General features: G+C 38.7%; 2 protein-coding genes across 2 annotated transcripts in view; one reads left to right on the plus strand and one right to left on the minus strand.

Annotated features, from left to right (window-relative positions):
* The window catches only part of LOC110067796 (uncharacterized), a 59,286-nt gene extending 43,012 nt beyond the window's left edge, over positions 1 to 16,274 (minus strand). The window contains exons 1-10 of the mRNA XM_020775132.2: positions 16,108 to 16,274; positions 15,954 to 16,008; positions 13,969 to 14,019; positions 11,118 to 11,162; positions 9,144 to 9,188; positions 7,467 to 7,511; positions 5,104 to 5,148; positions 3,015 to 3,077; positions 1,950 to 2,030; positions 569 to 613 (exon numbers count right to left, since the gene is read on the minus strand). Of these exons, the coding sequence (XP_020630791.2) occupies positions 569 to 613; positions 1,950 to 2,030; positions 3,015 to 3,077; positions 5,104 to 5,148; positions 7,467 to 7,511; positions 9,144 to 9,188; positions 11,118 to 11,162; positions 13,969 to 14,019; positions 15,954 to 16,008; positions 16,108 to 16,118 (486 nt within the window). The 5' untranslated portion in view covers positions 16,119 to 16,274. The remainder of the gene's footprint in view (positions 1 to 568; positions 614 to 1,949; positions 2,031 to 3,014; positions 3,078 to 5,103; positions 5,149 to 7,466; positions 7,512 to 9,143; positions 9,189 to 11,117; positions 11,163 to 13,968; positions 14,020 to 15,953; positions 16,009 to 16,107) is intronic.
* A 1,991-nt stretch (positions 16,275 to 18,265) lies between these two features.
* The window catches only part of LOC110067959 (uncharacterized), a 51,162-nt gene continuing 48,017 nt past the window's right edge, over positions 18,266 to 21,410 (plus strand). The window contains exons 1-2 of the mRNA XM_089293915.1: positions 18,266 to 18,443; positions 18,582 to 18,660. Of these exons, the coding sequence (XP_089150041.1) occupies positions 18,424 to 18,443; positions 18,582 to 18,660 (99 nt within the window). The 5' untranslated portion in view covers positions 18,266 to 18,423. The remainder of the gene's footprint in view (positions 18,444 to 18,581; positions 18,661 to 21,410) is intronic.

Consider the following 21,410-nt stretch of genomic DNA (forward strand, 5'->3'; position numbering starts at 1 on the left):
ATTACTACAACAGCAGCATGTGGACCTTTCAATCAAAGGGTGGAACTTTCAGTAGTCATCCTGCAGTCACTGAGAAGCTACCATAATTAGCCTAATGCAAGTAGCTTAACTCTCATCAATCTTACACCTTTGGTTCCCAAAACAACTTCCAAAGATGCTGGACAACCACTGAGAACAATAGATCTTATTTTCCTTTGTTAAAAGTGCTTTGGGGGTACATGTAATTGAAAACAAGGTAAGGTTTTCTCCATTATGCAATGCCTTGACAAACTTCCTGCTGAGCTGAGTCAAAATTGGCTTTAAGCATAGTTACTAAGATCACCCACACACCACAAAATTCTTCTCACACCTCTGGCACTTTCACGCAGTAGTCATGTAGGCATAAGGAAAAATAAGCAAACTGCAAAAGCTATGACATCACAGAGGGTTTAACGACCATTACAATGGGCTCTGTATATGAGATGCAAGTCTTGGTGCCATTGAGAAAATAATTTTTTTTTGTTCTCACTTGATGAATAATGGGTTTGAGACACAGTACTACTGTAAATTATGTAATGTTTGTAGTTACCTGTTTCCCCTTGGTTGCATTTACTGGACCATCATATGGGTCACCCTAGAAAGATAACAGTTACACATGAAGAGATTCCATTGTTACAACAGTTTTTATTTATTCCCGTCATCGTCAAATAACAAAAATGGATCTGATCCACAAGTATGCAATTGGGACAATTCAAGTTAAAAAGTGGAAACACTTAGCTATTTTATCAACTCAAATTGATAACAGTAAATTAACCATGCGCCATGGCAAGTTTGTACAGCTGAAAATTAATTTCAAATAACAAACCTTAAGCCCTGGCCAAACAGATTCGCAAGTAGTTCCAAGTAACCGCAAGTTAAACTTGCGTCAAGACTTGAGTTGGGTAGCAAAACAGACTAGAGAGTTTCCTCACAAGTACACGCAATTCCCAAAAAAATCCCATTTCAAGGTAAGTGTAGACATGTCCTGTATTTCATTGGCTAGTAATAGGTTAATGGACATCACTCAACTTGCGTTGACTTGGGTTGGGTGGCCAAACATTGAAAATCTTGCATCGAGTTGTATGCAAATTTTATCTTGACCAAAGTGAGCACAAGTTATCCATGTAGCAAGTCAACACAAGAGCATACATGCCCTGGCCAAACGTAGTCACAAGTAGACTCAAGTTTTCAACTTGCGTCTACTTGCAAGTCTGTTTGGCCAGTGCTTTATGCCAAAAAAAAAATTTGAACACCCAGCCTTCAATTCCTGACTAAATTCCTAGTTGAAAGGGTTATTGGACCTAGCAATATTATTAACATATAACTGCGGTTTCTGTGGTATGAAGAAACTAGGGACCAGACAAGATGCTAGACTACTGTGGGGTACTGCAGTGCACTTGCAGTCTTCGAGTGGGATATATCCAAGGGGAAAAAATTTTTGGGTTCTAGTGGCCATGTGAGAAATAAAGGGTTTAAGAAGTTAGGATTCCACTGTAGCTACATGTAATATGCTAGATTTGATTATTTTCAGGAAACATATTCAAAAACGTACTTTAAACCAAATTTACCCACAGAGATTTATAAACAGTAAGGAGAATGTTTAACTTAACTTACAACTGTTTCACTTGAGTGTCAAAAGTCTAATTTGCATTTGTCCTGGCTTTATTTGCATTACTATGCTAAGCAACTGAAAAGTTCATGCCACTTTGTCATCCAAGCAGAAGTGAAACCAAAACCAATCACAACTCGCTTGCGCATTTTTTCAAGCACTTTGCAAATATATTGAGTCAGCTAACTGTCTTTGCTTTGAGTTTTAACTTGTTCAGAGGATTGTCGGTAACCTTTGTGATTGGTCAGAGTTTTTACTTTATTTTGGTCTTTAACACTCAATTGAAAAGCACTCTATCTCAGAATCTTAAGGAGTTTATTACTGTAGGGCCTTGTTGGCCTTTGTCTCCTGGATCTCCTGCTGTGCCTCTACTACCATTTATTCCTACTTGGCCAGGTTCTCCCTGAAACAAGAAAACACTTGATTAAAAAAACAAATTGTATTCATGTACAGTGTATGTACTATATCAAACATGAACACATTTGCAAACACTGAGAAGAGAGTTGAAAATAAGATGCATAGTGAAGTATTTTCACCTCTCAAGAGGTACCATTTTTGTTGTTTCTGTTTACCTCTGTAGTAAAGTACTGTGCTGTGCTGTGCCGTGCCATGTTGTGCTGTACTGTACTTTGCACAGCACTGCACTGTACTATACTGTATGGTGTAAGGTGTGGCATGTTGTGGCGAGGTGTGGTATTGTATATTGTGTTCGAGAATGTAAGGTCAAACAAGGTCTTTATTGTTTGATATATCGATCTTCCCAATAGAGACAAAAACCAAGAAGGAATTATAATAATTAATGTATGCAACGTAAGATCAGACATCAAACACCATCCTGGTTATGATCAGCTTTGTTTAAACTTAATGAATTATTCAAGAGTTTGAGAAGGCATTATGAAAAGAGGTTTGTTTACAGAACTACACTGAAACAACAACAATAAACATGTATTTATTTAGCAAAAGGGAAAGTGAGGGAATATGTTGTCAAAAGGCATGCTAAATGTTTTCACTCACATAGATCATCATCACCATTTGCCTCATACATAGGCAGACATGAAATGCTACAAAAGTCAACTAATGGCCTATTTTTTATCTCCCTAGCTTTATGCTTAAGTATAATTCTGGCCACAAGTAAAACTTTCATACAAATTACCCGGTATGTCACATATTACACTTGCAGCTGCAGAGTGGTTGCAAGCTACAGTACTGCAGGTAATGAAAGTTATTTAATTAGAACAGCATTAGTCTATGTAACTAATAAACCTTTACATGTATGTCTGCTTTTCACCCCTACAGGTTTTGCATACACACAAAAGTGAGATTTTTTCAGAGTATGAAGAGAGATTTTCAAATACCGGTAAACATGTTAATATTTTTAAGTGCCTACCTTTTCTCCATCACATCCACAGCTTCCCATAAAACCTTTTGGCCCATGAATACCTGGATAACCCTAAAGAGAAAGGTTAAAAATATACATGTAATTATTTATGATATAGCAATATCTAACTTATGTGAGGAATAATCAAATGAATATAAGTTGTTTAAGTTTTATATTTTTGATGTTCATTAAAATCATGCAGAGCAAAGACTAACGATTATAGTGAGGACACTTGAATCATGAATACCTAGGCTTTTTTCCCACGTTTTTGGCATCTTCCAATCAGGAGGTTATTTCATTAAGGCTCATGCATTTACAAGTCAGAGAGTGAGCATTGCCCTATCATGGCTGACAGAAGTGAAGTGAATGTCTGGTTGAAATCATTATCTCTAGGAGTGAACTTAGAAAGATTGTCAGTGCAGTTTGAAAGCAGGGCTTCTTGCCCCCAAAGATCACTGGCATATGTCAAATCAGAGGATAAGGACTCATTCTTTCCGTCTCCCAATTATAAGCTTTTACTGGCTGAAAGACGTGTGTTAGAGGCTGAACTAAACAGCATAAAAACAGAGAGTGGCCGTCACTCCAACCTGAATCACCCTGAGCCAAAGCTACTGTATATGACTCCAAGTACAAGCAGTGCACCCTGACAATGGTCACCTGAGGCAGCAATTGATGTAAGTTTTGCAGCAAGTGCAACCACTTCAAACCAAAGCCCTCAAGGGATTCAAAGTCCATTTGACCAATTAGCTGCAGAACTGTCAGAAAATCTAAAGCTACTAGAAGTGGAAGTCGAAAGCACCAAAAGTAACCTACACGGGAAACAAAAAGCCCTTGAAGAATTACCAAATGTTCATGAGAGGTGCAGAAAAGTGTCTGCTATTTGCCATACATCTGGCCACAACAGAGCAAATTGTAAGAAAATCCCTTGTACAGATGTTAACTCTTGTAAGCTTAAGGACAAGCACCCAGAACTGAAGTAAGTTCAAGGTATTGTTTGCGTTTGAGACATAGCGCTGAATTTCTATCACAGGTTCACCAATCTAAGAATATCTATAGACCCGATTTCCTGATGTGACAATAACACTACATTCATTTAAAAATGTGATGTTTTGTATAGTCACATTGTCCAATTTGGTCAAGAAAATAATGGGTGTACTCCGTATTTGCTTGGGAAAATGATTCTTTGAGTACTTGGGAAATCTTTTTCTTTGTCATTCTGCAGTCTTTCCGGATGCACTTTTTTATTGCAGACTGTGATGGTAAATGACCAAGGGGAGAAATTCTATCTAATAACAAATGCCATTGAAGCTCATTTGTATACATACTTGGTTGACATAATTTCTCTGACTCCACATATTCAACAACATCTGCCCACATTTTATTTCGAACCAGTGTTTTCCGTGGTCCAGCTAGTTGATCTCTTCATAGAATTGAACAAATTTATTTACATACCCGTTACTAACTCACACATTTTGTGAAATTTGTCTTTGCAAAAACCCTTGATTATGTAGATCAAGCACTCTTTCCCAATAAACTTGTGGCAGAAATTTACCATTGTCATACCCTTGCTGTCTATTGACAGTGAGTTTGCATTCACCTTCGCCGAACAAGAATAAGAAAGTGAGTATCATCTAAAACTCGACAGACAACTTGAAGCTAAGAATAAAAATTGTACTTACCAGCATAGTTAGCAGACACATAGGTCACTTAATGTTTGAAAATATAGTCAAGACACTACCACATAAAAAAATTACATATTTTCCCACCATCACTGTGATTGGACAGTGCCTAAAAAACACTAATTCTTTTGTCTAAATGAGGAGCTCTCATTGCATAATAATACAAAAATGTACCAAAAAAGTGTAGTTGTTCATGGTTCGAGTGTCCTCACTGTAATCAAGCAAACGGATTCCAACTAAAAGTACGCAATGCGTAAAACTTTGCCTCTGCAAGAACAATTCTGTCAGGCAGAGAAATTTCTTTGAGTTTAGTAAAAAATTAGAAAACAAATGTAACAAAGATGCGCTTCACAGGTTAAAGGCACTTTAATAACCAATTCATAAATTCAAGTGTTACTGCATACACACAACATACTTACTGGTAAGCCATGTACGCCAGGAAATCCAGGAACTCCAATCATGCCCTAAACATAAGCAAATGTACATACTTAGATAAAAGATAAGTGTATCACTGTTGTACACTGTAAGCCCTCTAAGAAAAAGTAGCCTTTACTAATAACAACATTTCTTGAAATGAAATCAGTGGCAGACTGTGACAACAAGAATGCACAAGCACACATCATGTGGTTCCAGAAAATACATATATGAATCCCAAGGAGGGTTAGTAGAAATTCCAAGGGGGAGGGGTCAAAAGAATGAACCAAAAATTAAATTTCAAGAGGGATTTGGGAGAGAGGAGGTGAAACCAAAAATCTCTCTATGGAAGGGGCATGGAAATATATAACCCTCCCTCCTTGTAAACAGGCCCTCAAACTTTACTTAACAAATAGGTTCAAAAAGTTGCCTATTTTACCTTAAGCCCAGTCTTGGAATATCACATTTACCAATTTGACTTATCAATTACTTTATCAACATCAATCTAATACTTAGCTAAATGGAGTTAATTCATTTGCCTGCCAATGTAGCACAAAAGTTTCATCATGAATTATAAATAAATGTCTTCCAAGAAGTTTTACTTGATTATTGTAACTTTGAACATCACATGCTTGTATATGTAAATCAGGTACATGTAGTAAAATCAAAATAGCTGGTCTTACTGATCATTTAAAGGGACAAAGTCATGAACTGCATATGTGTGACGTTTTGATCAAAACTTGAAAAGTTCAGGTTGAATTTTTCAAGTTTGAATTTAACAAATGGCATCAACTAGTGGAGCCAGTTGTGGAGTGTAAACAAGGGAAATTTGACTACAATGGATAGCTCATGCTATTAAAGCATGGGGAGAAATTAGCTATCATAATATACGAAGCTTCCACCCAGTAAATGCCGAGTCTTGGCCAGTTGAGGTATTCAGCATATCTTGACCTCCTTATCGCAATTGTCTTTGAGTTAGGAATCTGTATTCACTTAACTTTTTTTTTAACAGATGCATTGAACATAAAATTCCGTGGAGATATGCTAGAGAAAATAACTGAAAAGCAACGTGTGGTTTGAGATGGCTAAACCCTAAGTTATTATTAATAGTGGAATACGGCATGATTTTTTTGGCTATTAAATGCATCTTGACATTTAAATTGATACACACTCCAGCATCTGCCTTCAGTTAGCTTTCATATGACATATAAAACTTAGAAACCAGTGGAGATTTGGTAGAGAAAAAAATATATTATTTTGTAAACATGGCACAGTTAGCATTGTGAAGTTGAAAGATACGTGGCTTGTGCTGCAATTCAACAGTAACTTGATTGCATGACTTTTAGGCTATTAGGCTATTCATGGAGGCAGCATGGCTGAGTGGTTAGGGCACCGGACTTGAAATCCGGAGGTCGCGGGTTCAAGTCCCACTCTGACCACTTGGCTGGAGTTGTTTCTCGGTAGACCCTACAGTAGTTAAACTCCTCGGTCATGCTTGTAAATAGCCAACTGGTCTGCCTCCCACCAGTTGGGACTTTTAAGCCTATCATGTTTAGTTGATATACTTGTTTCTTTCATTTAGAGTGGCATGCCTGTGAACTAGCTAGGTGTAGCTAAGCACATTGACCACTATAAACAACAACAACAAAAAGCGCATCTTGACCTTTAAATCGCTTTGTACTCCGGAATCTGCATTCTGAGTTAGCTTTGATGTGGTGTATAAAACTTAGAAACCTGTGAACATTTAGTAGAGAAAAAAATCTATTTGCATGAGACGGTTAGCACTATGAATTTGAAAGATGGGTGGATCATGTTTTAATTTGACAGTAACTAAAGTGAAATAGACAAGTTTCGTAAGCTGTTTTCACTTTGTGACCATTAAATCCTTCTGTACTGTAGAATCTGCATTAACATACAGTGTAGCTGTTAGTAGCAGTGTTCAAGTCAGAAATCTGTCTAGATATACTGGAGACAAAAAGTATTTCCACAAAACCAATATAAGCACACATTGTACTCCTGAATTACGAAGTTGTCTTGATCACAATGTGATCCGACAGGGCGGAAACACGGCACGAGTTTGTTCAACGCAAACTGACCTCAAAATAATTTAGTTTTGAGAAATCTACTTTCTCTTAGTTCAAAAAGAAGACAGTATAGTTCAATATCCCCTTTCAAAAGGGATTTTAAGCTGATATGGAGAAAGCAATCTCACACATGCACAGCTCATGACACTGTCCCTTTAACCAGCTTTTCTTATAGAAAGCCCTGAACAATACAAAGTGAAGCAAGACTGCAAAAAAATTAACATTTATTCATTTATGTGAATAATTAGTTTCCTTGGCATAATTATTATTACTGCATAATGCACCTGATCTCCTTGAGATCCAGGGGGGCCAGCTTGTCCAGCATCACCCTGAAAAAAAACATTGAAAGCATTTTATCCATTCCATAAAATATTAATGACATGCACACAAGGCTACTTTTGTACACCTTTGGTTGTGGGCTAGCAAAGACACTGAACACAACTTCTCATATAGACTACGAGTAGTCCCTCTTTTGCTTAGTCCGTCGAGCAAGACCGCAAATAAACCACGAGGAAAAAATGGCCGCATGAAATCCTGGGGGTGAAACGCAGGCGAAAGGAGGGACTACTGCCTAAGCCAGAGACTCTGACCTTTCACAGCCGGGTGATTTTTCAGTGTAAATTTTCAACCTCATTGCACATATCCAATATAACTCCTTATCTTGACATCCTCTCATTATCGCCTGTTGTCAATGACCCCGGTAGATGTCTTGAATAAAATTGCTCTTCTCTTTAAGTAGCAATTCAAAACCATGCTGTGAGAAGTATATCTTCATTACAGCGTTCATTAAGCAAAATTGCTAAAGAGGTTTTGAAAAGAAAATGGCAAAGAAGGCATCTTGAAATGATTTTTTGCCATGTCTGTAGGTATAAATTTAAAAGTTATTGAAAAATTTTCAAATGCAGAGTTTCAAACAGGAATTTACTTTATGTATTTGACATAGGAGATCATCCAACTGCAGTGACATGTTTGCCAAAAGCAGCGGAAAGTTTCAAGTGAATGTCCAGGATGGCTGAAAGGCCAAGCTCAGTCAATTCATATTTACGGAATTGTTTTTCAACGATGTTGATGACCTGGTATTGAGCAGCGAGATCACTGACACACTCACATTCAAGTTCCAGCGAAAAGCTTTGCCAAGCAAAACACCTAATACATTTAACTCTTTCCATAGCCTGTCAGCAGAATCGCAAGAACATCACAGCCTGGGAGACACAATTCCAATGCTTTGATTTGCTCCAGTTCTAAAGCTTTCTATTTTCAGAGAGCGAGATAAACATTCCCGCAAGACATCAAGCATTTCTCGAATGTTGACAACGTGTTGTCAACACTTCTAACGTAAGCCAATCATATTTTGGTGTTGTGGGAGCAATGTATAATTCAAAGTCTCAGCCTTAGGCGGTAGTCCCTCCTTTCGGATGCTTCTCACTCTCAGGAGTTTGCGCAGCCACTTTTTCTCATGGTTTTCTCTCGCAACATGCAAAAACACGAAAGAGTGACTACTCATGTTCTACTTTTTGTATGGCTAGCTGAGCGAACAGGCAAGATGAACCAAATCCTGCACCATGATTGGTTACCTGAACGGGCAAGATGGCCCTTTCTTGCTGGCTGGGGATTATGCATTGTGTCCTATTAGAAAAATTTCTTTAAAAAGCCTTATCAACTCCATATAATAAATCCTTTTATTGACCAAGCTTTTTGGTCCGGATGGCTGGGTATTGGTATGCTTTTTTTTTCTGCGTTTATCGACCTGGACTCTGTCTTGGTCCATAACCATACAAAAAAAGAACAAGGCCAATATCCAGCCATCTTGACATGAGTCACACTTGGTTCATAACCCAGACATAATCAGATAGGATAGGATTCTACCACTAAGATCCAGGTGCACAGTGCTTCCCTTAACAAAAGGAAATGAAACCTCACAGATCAATGAACACTGGGGAAAAAAAACATTTATTTGGTACCTTGTAGCCTTTAAGACCTCTTAAGCCTTCTTTCCCTGGAGGACCCTATAAAAAAACAAATCTACAATTTAGTGAAGACACATTTCAAAGCACACTTACACGTACTAGCTTCTATTTCAAGTTTCGGAATCTCATGAATCTATTCATTCATCTTTGACTACTTGCTGATTGAACATCACTGAGCTAAAACTGATTCTTTGTTTTCCGCTTCACGAGTACCCAAAACTGTACAAATAAGCTCAGGTTGGAATCAACATTTTTAAGCTCACAACTTGCATGAGATCAACATTTTGCTGTTTTCTAAGTGAAATCAACATCTTTGCAGTCACACATCAACCTAAAATCAACATTTTAACTGCTTTTAACGCAAAATCAACATTTTTGAGCTTACACATTGCGTGAAATCAACATTTTGCTGTATTCCAAGTGAAATCATCAAATTTGTTGTCACGCATTGATGTGACAACAAATATGAGTTTTTGCATACGTAATATCTGAAAAAAGAAGCAGACTTTAGCGAAAAAAATACAGGACATTGTTTACAGTGCATTTACTGAAACCAGGGCCAGCCAGACAATGAAAACCAATCAAATGCCAGAACTGAAACAATACATTCCAACATTTTCAAATCCAGCCAATCAAATGTCCTGTACAAAACAATGAAATCTCAACTTGTTTGTTGTGATCTTCGCAACTTTGGTGTCTGTTAATAAATTGTCTAAGCTCAAACCATTAGAACTTTCACGTTCAATTAAAAAAATAATAATTATTGTGTTACTTTACTTTAGATTTTACATTTACAACTGTGATAAATTCATTAGAATGACTGTTTTCCACTGTGAACCTACGGCCACACAAATTGTCATCTTTATGGTTGTTGGTTAAAATCACACCTAAACAAAACCACATACAAAATTTGGAGCGTTTTTGACAAACTGTTCACTTTTGACCAAAAATACCTCATGCCAATTTTTCCACCACGCAGCTAATGGAGCGTGACGCTATTTACGCACAGTCACTAGCTTACTGTTGTTAAACGTAACGCAATAGAACTGTTACGCGTTAGAACATTATAGATGTCTTTCTTGTCTAGTTTAAACAATATTCACAATAGCCTTTCACGTATGCATGTTGCAATAACGTCTGGTTTAACTATATCATGCATTTTGTATGGCTAGTCTTTTAAATAGCCCCATTCTTGTTTTGTTCAAGGCTGCATGGACTCTGTACATTTCATGGGACACGATTTTACATTGGTTTAAACCCAGACATCAGTTTACCTATAAAAGAGTCTTAGCTTGGACTTTAGCATCATTCGCTCGTTATATCACTGCAGTAACTTTTAGTTAGCCCTCGAAATTGTAACTCCCACCCTTCCCTCCCTTTGGAGGTTGATTGTTGTTGTTCATTAATATAAATAATAAACTGGGGTTCACCTCTCATGACACGCTATCAGTTAAGTCTTGCAGCAACTTCCCCAAGCTTCGTTTTCGCTAATTTAGTGGCGCTATTTAACGCTCTTTTATGCCTCTTCTTGTCCGATCCAGCACGTGCCGGTGAAGTCGGCTCGTAGTGCTGGGGAGATAAGTAAGGCTTAAGAACTGTCTACACTCTAGCATGATGCTGACCGGAGGTCAGCTCGTAGTGCCGTTTAGAGTTACGCTACTAGGACGCGCAAGCTTTTGGCCTCGCCGACTTGTCTGATCCAGTGCAGAATTAACCGCTGGGGAGATAAGTTTGGCATCAATTTTGGTCACACAATGAAAGTTCGTCTGTCACACCGATTGCGGAGCGGTGTTCCCCCCTTTACGCCATAGAACGCGTGTTTATTACTTGTGTTTGTCGGGATAATTAAAGCATTACTCCCTAGGAACTGCAACATTAATAACTAAATAATAACAAATGTAACAAGACCAAAAGGAGAATTTGCACGTTGAACTTAACCAGGAATGAAAGGTTAACCATTATACAAACCTCCAGTCCTTGTACACCTTGGACACCAACTTGGCCTGGTCTTCCCTATAAGGCAAACAAACCTTAATAATCTTGATAGTGTTTGACTACAGTCCAAAGAGGTATGATCTTTAGCTACTTTGTCTTCAGTATTTTTTATTGCATTAAGGTAGTTTATTACAGTCTTGCAAGAGTAAACAAGCCCAACTTTTACACAGGCTTTCTATTTTGAAAACAAACAATACTTCTGAATGCCAATGAATTGTGTACTTCCAGAAAATATCCATACCCATCCCAAGGAAGGTTAATAGAAATTCCAAGGGGGAGGCGGGTTTCAAAAGCCCATTTTTTTAAGGAAAGTATGACACTAAAAAGGAATTTCTGGAGGGGTGGGGGGGTTCAAGCTACAAAACCTTCCACGGGGTATGGATATTTTCTGGAACAACACATTGGCATTAAGAAGTAAAAACTAATATTTCAATTGCATAAGGGAAGAAATAATTGAGAAATGCTTACACTACCCCATTTTGAAGTTGCACCTTAAAACTCTTCTCTTACCCTGTGTTTCGTGGGAAAAAAATTAAAAACCCAGCGCTCGTCAAAAATTATATTTTTTCACCAGAAAGTTAGCTTGCAACATATACATATTTATATTCATTTGAATCGTCGATGAAATGACCTTTTCGGGATATTTTTTCCTTCGGGGTCAACAGAATCCTCCAATTACAAAATCACGCCGAACCCACACGTTGCAAAAAAATCTCTTCAAAACCCGGACTTCGAAGCGATATATCACTTTAGTGTTAATAGCTACCACATATCGATAGAAGATAAATCTATTCCTTAACAATCCAGCTTTATCGTGTTAAAATTTCAGCGAAATCGAACAAAACCAGAATTAATTAGAATTTTTTTGCGACCTCACTTCCCAGACTTGACCTAACAAAGGATGCTACGGTCGCCCATAGCAACCAAAAAACATGGACATAACAAAGCCGACATTTCGGCCAAAAAACTCCAGAATTATCGCCTGAGAGCTTAAACTTGAATGGGAACATCTTTTTCGAACTTTTTGCAACTGATTTAGACGGAAGAATGGCCTCGGCAGGCTACAAAAAAGACCAAGAGAAAAAACAGAACAGGAGAGCATAACAAGCCAATAACATTTCACCGCGTGGCTTTTGGCATGAAAACGAAAATACAGCTTACTTCTGGATAAATTCAGCCTTAGAAGCCAGCAACTGGTCCCATATTACTTTCTGTATCCTTACAAATGTCCTGACTTCCATCTCCGAAAGATTTTGCCCCAATTTTGAGCAAATAAACATTTCGCCAACAGTGACCACCATTACATTGGCTTGCATACTAAATTAGCTAACTTGACAAAACTCTCCCGAGGGGGGGATATGACGAAAAGAGCTGAAAAATGGCCTGTTATTGGCTAATGATCAGATCATCCCACTGTCCAAATTTGGTGAGAATCGAAAGTAACGCCAATTTTCTGTCACGTTTTCAATCTATGGTCCCTGGAGTGACCAAAATCGATACTATGGCCTGAATTGAGAAATGCTTACACTACCCCATTTTGAAGTTGCATCTTAAAAATGTATTCTGTTCAACTGAACGTCATTCAACCTCGTCCTCTGGGTCTCATATTATAGAGTACCAAAAAACTCCAGTTTCTTACATGTCCTTTATCAGTAGAATCAGGTTCCATTCTCCTTAATTCCAATGCATTATGACACGTTCCTTTCAATTATCACATATAGTTATCCAAATGTTTCTGGTACTTTGTCAAACAACTACTATGACATCTCAAAGTGTCAAATAACAGACAAAATTACATACATCATTTCATTCATCTGTACCATTCATCAGTTTGCTCAGCAAGCACTTTGACTGAAATGTCCCATTCATCTGTATCATTCATGAGTTTGCTCAGAGAGCACTTTGATTGAAATAGGCATGGCAAAATGTCACTTGGTGCATTCATGAAGTGTAACACAATCCTAATCCAGTCTGTATCAAGAGTTTTTTGGGACAAACGTACATGAATACTGATTTGGCCTTCCCACAGCAGGTGCAATTACATCATACATGCATGTATACAGTCACCACATAGAATCAAGGACAATTTAGATGATTTCTGCAAACCTGCAGTTTAGTGCTGTGATTTTTGACAACAGGTAACTGAAGCTGCGTCATCAGGAATGAATATTTTGTAGCCCAGTGATTGCAAATGTCCAGGTATTGTGGTCAGAAAACAAATTTTGCAGGTTGTGTAGCTTGGCAAATGACGAGGATATGTGGTCAGAAAATAAAGTTGTAACACAGACTAGCAAGGCAAATGGCCATGATTTGTTCTCATAAAACAAACAGCTGTGTTGCTCACCAAGCTGTAATTTGTGAATAGGACTAATATAACCTTTTTCAATAGAACAGTTTCAAATTCTCATGGCAAGGGTGGGGTGGGGGGAGGTCCAAAGGCAAGGGGGATATGAAGATGCTTCCTTTGGAAGGGTATGGATATTTCTGAAACCATTTTCAGTGGAGAGGCGCTGATTTCTTCAAATCCTTACCCTAATTCATTCAGACTTTTAAAAATAAGTACATGCCTCTAATACATGACCTCAACTAGCCAGTGATGGCTTTCATATGTGTAAACATTTCAGTAAGGTTTTAAATTGCCAGATTTTAAGGGAAAAATAATTTAATTTTAACAACACAAGCAATTTCAGGTCAAAGTGCAAAACAAACATGTACCCTATTTAAGTCTGAAGTGATGAAAATCAATGTTAATGAAGGAGTAATGTCCCTTTGGGTATACATAGTAGACACTCCATTATGTCCCTGTAGTGATGTTGTAACTTACCCGTGAACCTTTCTGTCCAGGTTTACAGTTGCATTCCTCATCATTTTGATCCTAAAAAAAGATACAAAAAAATGTTATCTAGAAATGCAAGCATAAATAGGCTAAATAATGGTAAGAAATGTGAGCCTGGCATGCATGTGGATGAGCTACAAAGACTAAGGAATTAACAATTTTTATTTAGACATCTTTCTTGGTAAATCCCAGCAAAGTTTATAAAATGGGTATCCAGTCACCTCGCCACCAGGGAATTTTACCACCGACGAACTTGCCACCACCTCGCTACCAAACACAGACAAAAAGATAAACTAGTCGAGTAAAATAGTCGAGGTGACTTAGCTGGTGAATCGGTTTGCGGCACTCTAATTTGTTTCTTTCTTGTTATGACTTTTGCATCATTGAAATGGGCAGCGCATTGCCTTCCTAGCTTTGTTTTCGAGTCACATATTGCATATATAGATTATTCCTTGTTCTTTTATCCACTGCCTTATTAGACTATTGGTGGCAAGGAAACTTCACTTGGTAGCAAGTTCGTTGGTGGCAAGACTTCCTGGTGGCAAGATGACCAGTAACCGTAAAATGTGCAGATACATCAAGATTAAATGATTGGGAAAAAATTGTGAATTACTTATTGCTTGATTTATGGTCCATCTGCACTGCTCATCTCAATTTGACCTGCAAATTCTATATATAATGCTATCCAGTGGATAAATCGCTATCAAGTGGATAGTAATGGTCAAGCAAAGTTTGCTATTCACTGGATAACGATTTTTTTTATTGCAACATTGCGGTATTTGCCAAAATTTTTTTGCAGTATTGCAGTGTTCAGAACCCCCAATGTCCGTCTCTATATGTCTATTCACCTAGTAGCATTTATAGCTTCTTCTCAAAGGGTATCAACTTTTTTTTAGTCTTTTAATTTTAACTGAGAATATGCTGGAGGAAATGGTGGTCTGGATGTGAAGCCTTGGATGAGATTTCAGTTGGAAAACACATCATTTCAAAGGTGTAATGGCGTAGATGTGTCAAAAAAAATTAATGGTGTAGATGGAGCCTCAATTTCAATTCCCACTGGTGTAGGCATTCTCCTTAACAACATTGGCTCTGTCAGCAAGGTTTTAATGAAACCGCAACATAGAATGATTTGATTGAAAATAACATCGCTTCACATCTCCATTTTTTAAGATTTCCGGAGGTACACACATGTACACGTCGTGCAGAATTGGTCGCTATATATGCCCCTGTGCTGTTTGCCCCGTTTTCAAAATGGCTGTTTTCACTGTGAAAAGCTTCAAATATTTTTTTGACGACGTATGAACTATAACCACAACCATCAAGAAATAAAGAAAAATTCCTTGCCTACCACAGTGCTTTTTTCTCTAAAATTCTTTGGTATATGCTCTAGACATTTCCTCGCACAAAACAAATAGGGTCAATTAATTACTTCTTTCTTTTTTGTAGAAAGGTGGTGAAGGGTATATTGATGATTTTTATCGTGAAACGACTAGGTTTTTATACGCGAATAGTGATTTTGTGCGTAGCCGTGAACCGTGTTTTTTTTACTACGCAATAAATGATCTCCGCCTTGACAACCAACGCAGCAAGTTAAGCAAACATTCAACGGTCATCGTTGTAACCATTCTCACTTAGAATTTTATTTATTTATGTTAAAACTGGAGAATGTGCCCCGAATTCAAAGTAGATTATCTCCAAATTCCGTTCACGCGACTGTTTCACCAGACTACATATCAGAGATCCATGAACCAAATATTTGTATCACTTAAAAAAAAAACTCACTCAATAGTGTAAAAAGAACGCTTTCTTCCCGAATCAACGACCTAGCTAAGTGTTCGCGTTCACCACGCGCGCGGGCACGCGAGTGACTGTAAGTTTCCCTACAGCAGTAGAAACATTGTAGCCTCCAAAACTAATGGCAAAACTAATGGCAAAACTAATGGTAACAAAACCTGCGTAAAAGCAAACTTTACCTGTGAATTTGCTATTTTGCACACAAGGAAAAGTAGGGCGAAGAGAGAGGCCGCCCTGTGGATGAAACGTGAATAATAAGTGAGACAATCTTTTCGTAAACCGGGTAAGGCGAAACTCAAACGGGTGGGAATATTAACGATCTCGCAAACCTACCTTAACCTCATGATGAAAAAATATCAAACAGTCTCCAACGAGAGGTAAAAGCAAGCAAAATTGAAGAACAGTGCCACGGATCACAAACGCTTCATGGATAGCACAAGGCCTTGTTATCTGAGCCTCGACGGCCGTGTCACTCCAAAGGAAGTGGGAAAATCGATTGTGATGCAATCCGATCTGGCGATCTCGACAGTTGACAGGCCCCTGTAACCTCACATTACAGGGATTGTCTCTGAAGGCGGAGAATGACGAAAAGGAAATATCGAGTTCAGGATTGTCTCATCACACCTCAATAACACGCATAGTTGAGCACGCCTTGGCGCCAATTCAATCGCCTTTTTCGCGGCAAAAGCGAGGATCGGTATGTTTACTTAAGAAACTGCTCGATATTTCCGGTGAGTCCCGCCATCGGGAGGTGAAGCGACAGACTCCACGAATAGCTCTCCAGCTGTTTCCCGGTCGTTTTTGTTTAGTCTTGGGTAAAATGGTGAGATAAAAGAAACACGTTTTGCTACACGTCTATGGAGTAGGACGACTAAGCGAACAAAAAAAAAATGAAATGCGAAAAGATTCGTTTGGTATTTTCTCAACCCATTTCGGGCCGTCAGACAAATACATTATCTGGTTTCTGGATCTTATCGCGTTTGTCATCTTGCAGCTTTCTACAAATCACCTTTTAGATACGAGGTCATAGCCGCGGGGGTCCGTATTTTGAAATTTACCGTAATATGTACGACTTACACTGCTTTGAACCACATGATAATGGTTCTTGGCGAATTTCTGGCCACCTAATTTTCGCACAGCAACGCTAAAACTCACATAAGTGCTCAAGCAATATCAATAAAAATTTTTTTCTCTTTTTCGCATTAAGTTTTACCGAGGACCACACACACAAGTAGGTCAACACGTTTGTTTTCAAACTGAATGACTGAGAATTTAAGAGAAAAAGACTTAAAAAATACAGTGAAACAGAAAAACGAACACATTTCAGCGTGAAAGCATAAGAGGATTCCAAATTCGTCGTCCTTTCCTCTTTCACGGATATACTCTGGATCGAAACTGTCTAAAATTCTGTAATCTCGCCAAATTAATGGCTCTTCAATAAACATGAATTTTTAATGGCCAAAAAAGAACGTAGAAAAATGCCTCCTTGCCAGGTTAATAAAGGAAGTTACGTGGATTTCCCGTCTCTCATTTATTTACAATTCTCGCGTGCAAAAGTCAAGCGAAGTTGTGAAAAAAGGCGACCTGTTCTTCACAAACACCACGCCACTCTAACAACTTCCCCTCAATCTCCAATACAGCCAGGGAATATGACACTTTTTTACGCTCAAAGAAGGTGACCACACCGCAGATCAGGGGGTCTAGCTCGGGCGTCCCGTAGTTGCTGTTTTTTGAGGTTGTGACAGACATTTATAGCTTGGGTCAAGTTCTCCGCCGTAATTATCTTTTATCTAAATCAATCCTTAGATCCAATGAAAACTGTAGCAAAAAAAATTACGGATGAGTTTCACAACTAATATTATTTGACACACAGGATTGTTTATCTTGTCTGGGTGCAATTCGCAGATCACCATCCGGGAATGACAACTATTTGCGGTTAGAATACTTGGAGTGGTTTTTCCGGCTGCAGAAATATTTTCAGGGCAAAAGCAGGCCGCAATTCAGAAGCATGGGCAGGCCTTCAGTAATAATCCAAAGTAGCTTCCGTATTTTGGTAGAACACGCCTCATTTCGAGGGAAAAATCTCGCTGTTTTACGAGAAGCGTAATTTCATTTATTCTTGTCATAGTCCGATTGCCGGGCCCGATTGTGATTGTTTAGCAGTAGATCCAGCTTCTTCACGTACGCGAGAATAAAAACTTCTTAAAAGTAAAAACAAAAAAGTGCTACTGTGCACTTAGAGGCTAAATATTACAAATAAGCTTGTTTTTGAACGATCGAGTTAATAGCGTCTACTGCAACGCGCCCACAGAAATTCCTGGGAAATTTCCGATTAATTATTAGATTAACTTCACGCTCTCGATGAAGAGCGCAGGACAGGTAAACTATTGTTCCATGGTGTAGAAGGTAAACCCACCCAGTCATTCAATCTTGACACCTCGGGAATTCCGCGATCTGTCAATAAATCGTGAAACATTATCACCGGAGGCTAAACGTGAAACAAAAGCCGCTTTCTCAATCCTGGCATTTCGGCCTGCCAGCCATTTTCACTGATCACCGGGCGACAATTCTCAACTCTTCACACTTAAAAACCCACGTTAACATAGTATGACCAGATAAGAGCTCATCAGAACTGGTAGCTGTTTCTGGATGCATATATTAACCATGCGGTACGTTTGGGCCCGATATTATGGGACGGATCTTTGGCACGCTTCAGTTCGCGTTTTCTTAATTTACCAAGGCAGACGTCAAGCGCCTGACGCGCGCGTTCATCCACTCATGTTCTGCTGTGGTTTGTTGTCTTGCAGGTTTTCAGTTCGTTTTGCTGCTCTTTTCGTCGTCGTTTGTGGATTATCATTGGTAAATTCTCCTCTCGCGGATGCCGAGGTATGTTTCTATTTTATTTGGAGTGTTTCCCCACAGCTCCAAGAGAGCGTGTCCCTTTGCACTTTCAGCAGTACTGAGCGAACCGACCACAGGAAAAGTTGATAGTTGCGACCCGAAAAAAAACCCAGCTTCTGTTTGCTGTCATTTCACAGCAGAAGCTATTTGTTTGACAGCAGTTTTTCTAACGGTAAAAATGCATATATTCATTTACACTCTAGTTAACCCGCACCAAAACCATTTACTCCTGATGTCCGTTTCATTCAATGTTCCGTTGCCTTCTATTCGGCATCTAGCCTGCAGCGCGCAAATGTTTCTCGAAATCAAGAAATAAATTAGAATTCCCTGGTTTTTCGGGAAGATCCCCTTGGTGATAGCATTTCCGAGTATGTCATGTCCAAACCCTGAACCATTTGAAATCTCGTGGCTTCGATCACACCAATCGATCGCACGATCGCACGAGTAGATAGATACCAAAGTAGAACCGTGTTAGCTTGTATTCTCATCACCGGATCGTTAATTATAGTTGCGAAAATTAGCAGTAATCGCCTTCCCCATCGACGGGCTGTTAACAAAACTAAAGATTGCAACAGTTAAGACAGTAAAATCACTCTCTTTCTCGTGTTCAACAATTATAATAATTTCATCTCATGGTAATTATTTAAAACAAAAAATCCACGGCTGGTCTGCGTTCTAGTGTGATTGAGGCGATAAACTTGGAGGTATTTCCTTCACAGTTGAGTTTCCGCTGCTCTTTTTAAATCGTAGCTTTTCAAAAACTTCTCATTTGCTATGAGGGGGATGCTCGAGAGAAAGACTCGCGCGCTAGCTGTAGTTCAGAAGGTGTGCGTGACTTTCACGCGAGTGACGTGGCTCGCGCGACCGACAAAGTCGACGAAAGACAGGCGACAGAAGTGACATGAACGTTGTTCTTAAAACCACTACTGTGATGCAGTTTTGGGTATAAATCCTTGTAATAACACCATGATAAGAAGTAAGCTCACTTGAACTTGACATAAACATCACGACAGACTAGACGTGGTTGGAAATCACAAGAAAAACTCGCGATGTTTATGTTATATTCGGTTTGTGATTTCTGTCTGGGGAAAACCATCAGCACACTAAAGCGTTGTGTAATTAGACCTACCCAAATATCAACCAAAAGATCATTAAAACTTCCCGGGAACTGCCCTTAAGTCCAGCTCGGTTTAGGAAGAGATCAACCATTTGTGCGAGACTTAATTTGAAGTCTTATAGTTAACAGATAACAAGGAGTTTTTTTTATTCACAGTGAACCGATGAAGGGCTAAGAAGCTAAAATGATGGTAGCTTTAAATATTTCTAATACAATGCCATCTGTTTCATTCGTTGTGTCCAAAACCCGTCCCGCTATGCAGCCTTCGACCTTTGCGCAAATTTATTTCCGGTGCTGCGGCCGTTGAGCTAGAAAGTAACACTAATACACGTTCATCAACTGTGTCTCAAGAGTACCGAAACTGCATAACACAATCTAGTGATGAATGTAACAGAAAAAGAAAATAGTTGGTAAAGATTGTGCTCAGAAGGCTGTTTAAAAGGCACATCGCGTGAATTTTGTGCATGCGGTGAGACTCCCATGACTTCCGAAATAAGCCTAACAAAATCGGACTATAGTAAACCTTTTCGGTAATCCTAAAAGATGTGCCCCGTGAGTCTTCCGCTGCTTAAAAGGTTCAAAAACAATCCAAAACGTACTGATAAAATTTTTTTCTCATAAGTCATGCAATGGACAAACTGATGAAAATTCCAAGATCACACGCGTACAGGTTTTTGCCTTGGGCAAAGAGTCAAACCGCAAGCTGTAGGCGAGGCCATATCCTTAAGTTTCTGGAAATATTCCCAATGCAAAACACTGTCTGGTATTAAAAGGAACGCATTTGCGGATTGGCATCTCATCAAATCCTTGGAAATAGGTTTTCAAATAATAGACTTCTAATAAATAACGGATAGATATAGCAGCTTTGCCTTCTTCCGGTTTCGCTCCAAGCTTCAAGCTTGTCCGTGCTCCAGCTCGTCCGGAAGGCCGTGAAATTCTAGGAATCGATTCTACTGTTTTGATATAACAAAGAATAGCAAATAAATATTGACAATTACAGCATGCCTCAATGAAAAATCAATATCCAGCTTCTTAAAATGTACCGTTACAGCTCGTAATTAAATTTCTATTTAAAGGACATTGGTTTTTTTTTTCCTTTTTTCGTTTTCGGTATTTTTGTACATGAAGTTTCACCTTTCTCCTTGCAATTACCTTTAAACTATATTAATAAGTTTGACCCTAGCGTTCAGTTAGATTACCTTACATATCATCCCCGTCTACTTTTTAAACCAACAACAATAAATCTTCCGTACAAAGGGAAAATTTTTAAGTAGCATAATTTTCAAAGACTTTTTTCAACACGAAACTGTCCAGAATAAAATAGTGTTAAAAAAAATGTTGAAGATCAACTTCGGCCCACCAAGATTTAGAATCGCAGAAATTGAAATTCAATCGCAGTATCTAACAAGTATTTGAAATGTAAGAGCACCATGTCTGCATCTCGGCTGGGTTGTTCAAAGCCTGATTGAGCTAACCTAGGATAAGGAGGAATTTTGATGCAATATATCAAACACAAGAGGCAGTGTTTCATCGGGATATCCAAACACCGAGAAAAGAGTTGAAAATACGACGCTCAGCGGAGTATCTTTGACGAAATTCAATGTGTTTGGATAGCCGA

This window comes from Orbicella faveolata, unplaced genomic scaffold, assembly GCF_042242905.1.
Source record: "Orbicella faveolata isolate gen_17 unplaced genomic scaffold, um_ofav_v1 contig_25, whole genome shotgun sequence".
Taxonomy (NCBI): domain Eukaryota; kingdom Metazoa; phylum Cnidaria; class Anthozoa; order Scleractinia; family Merulinidae; genus Orbicella; species Orbicella faveolata.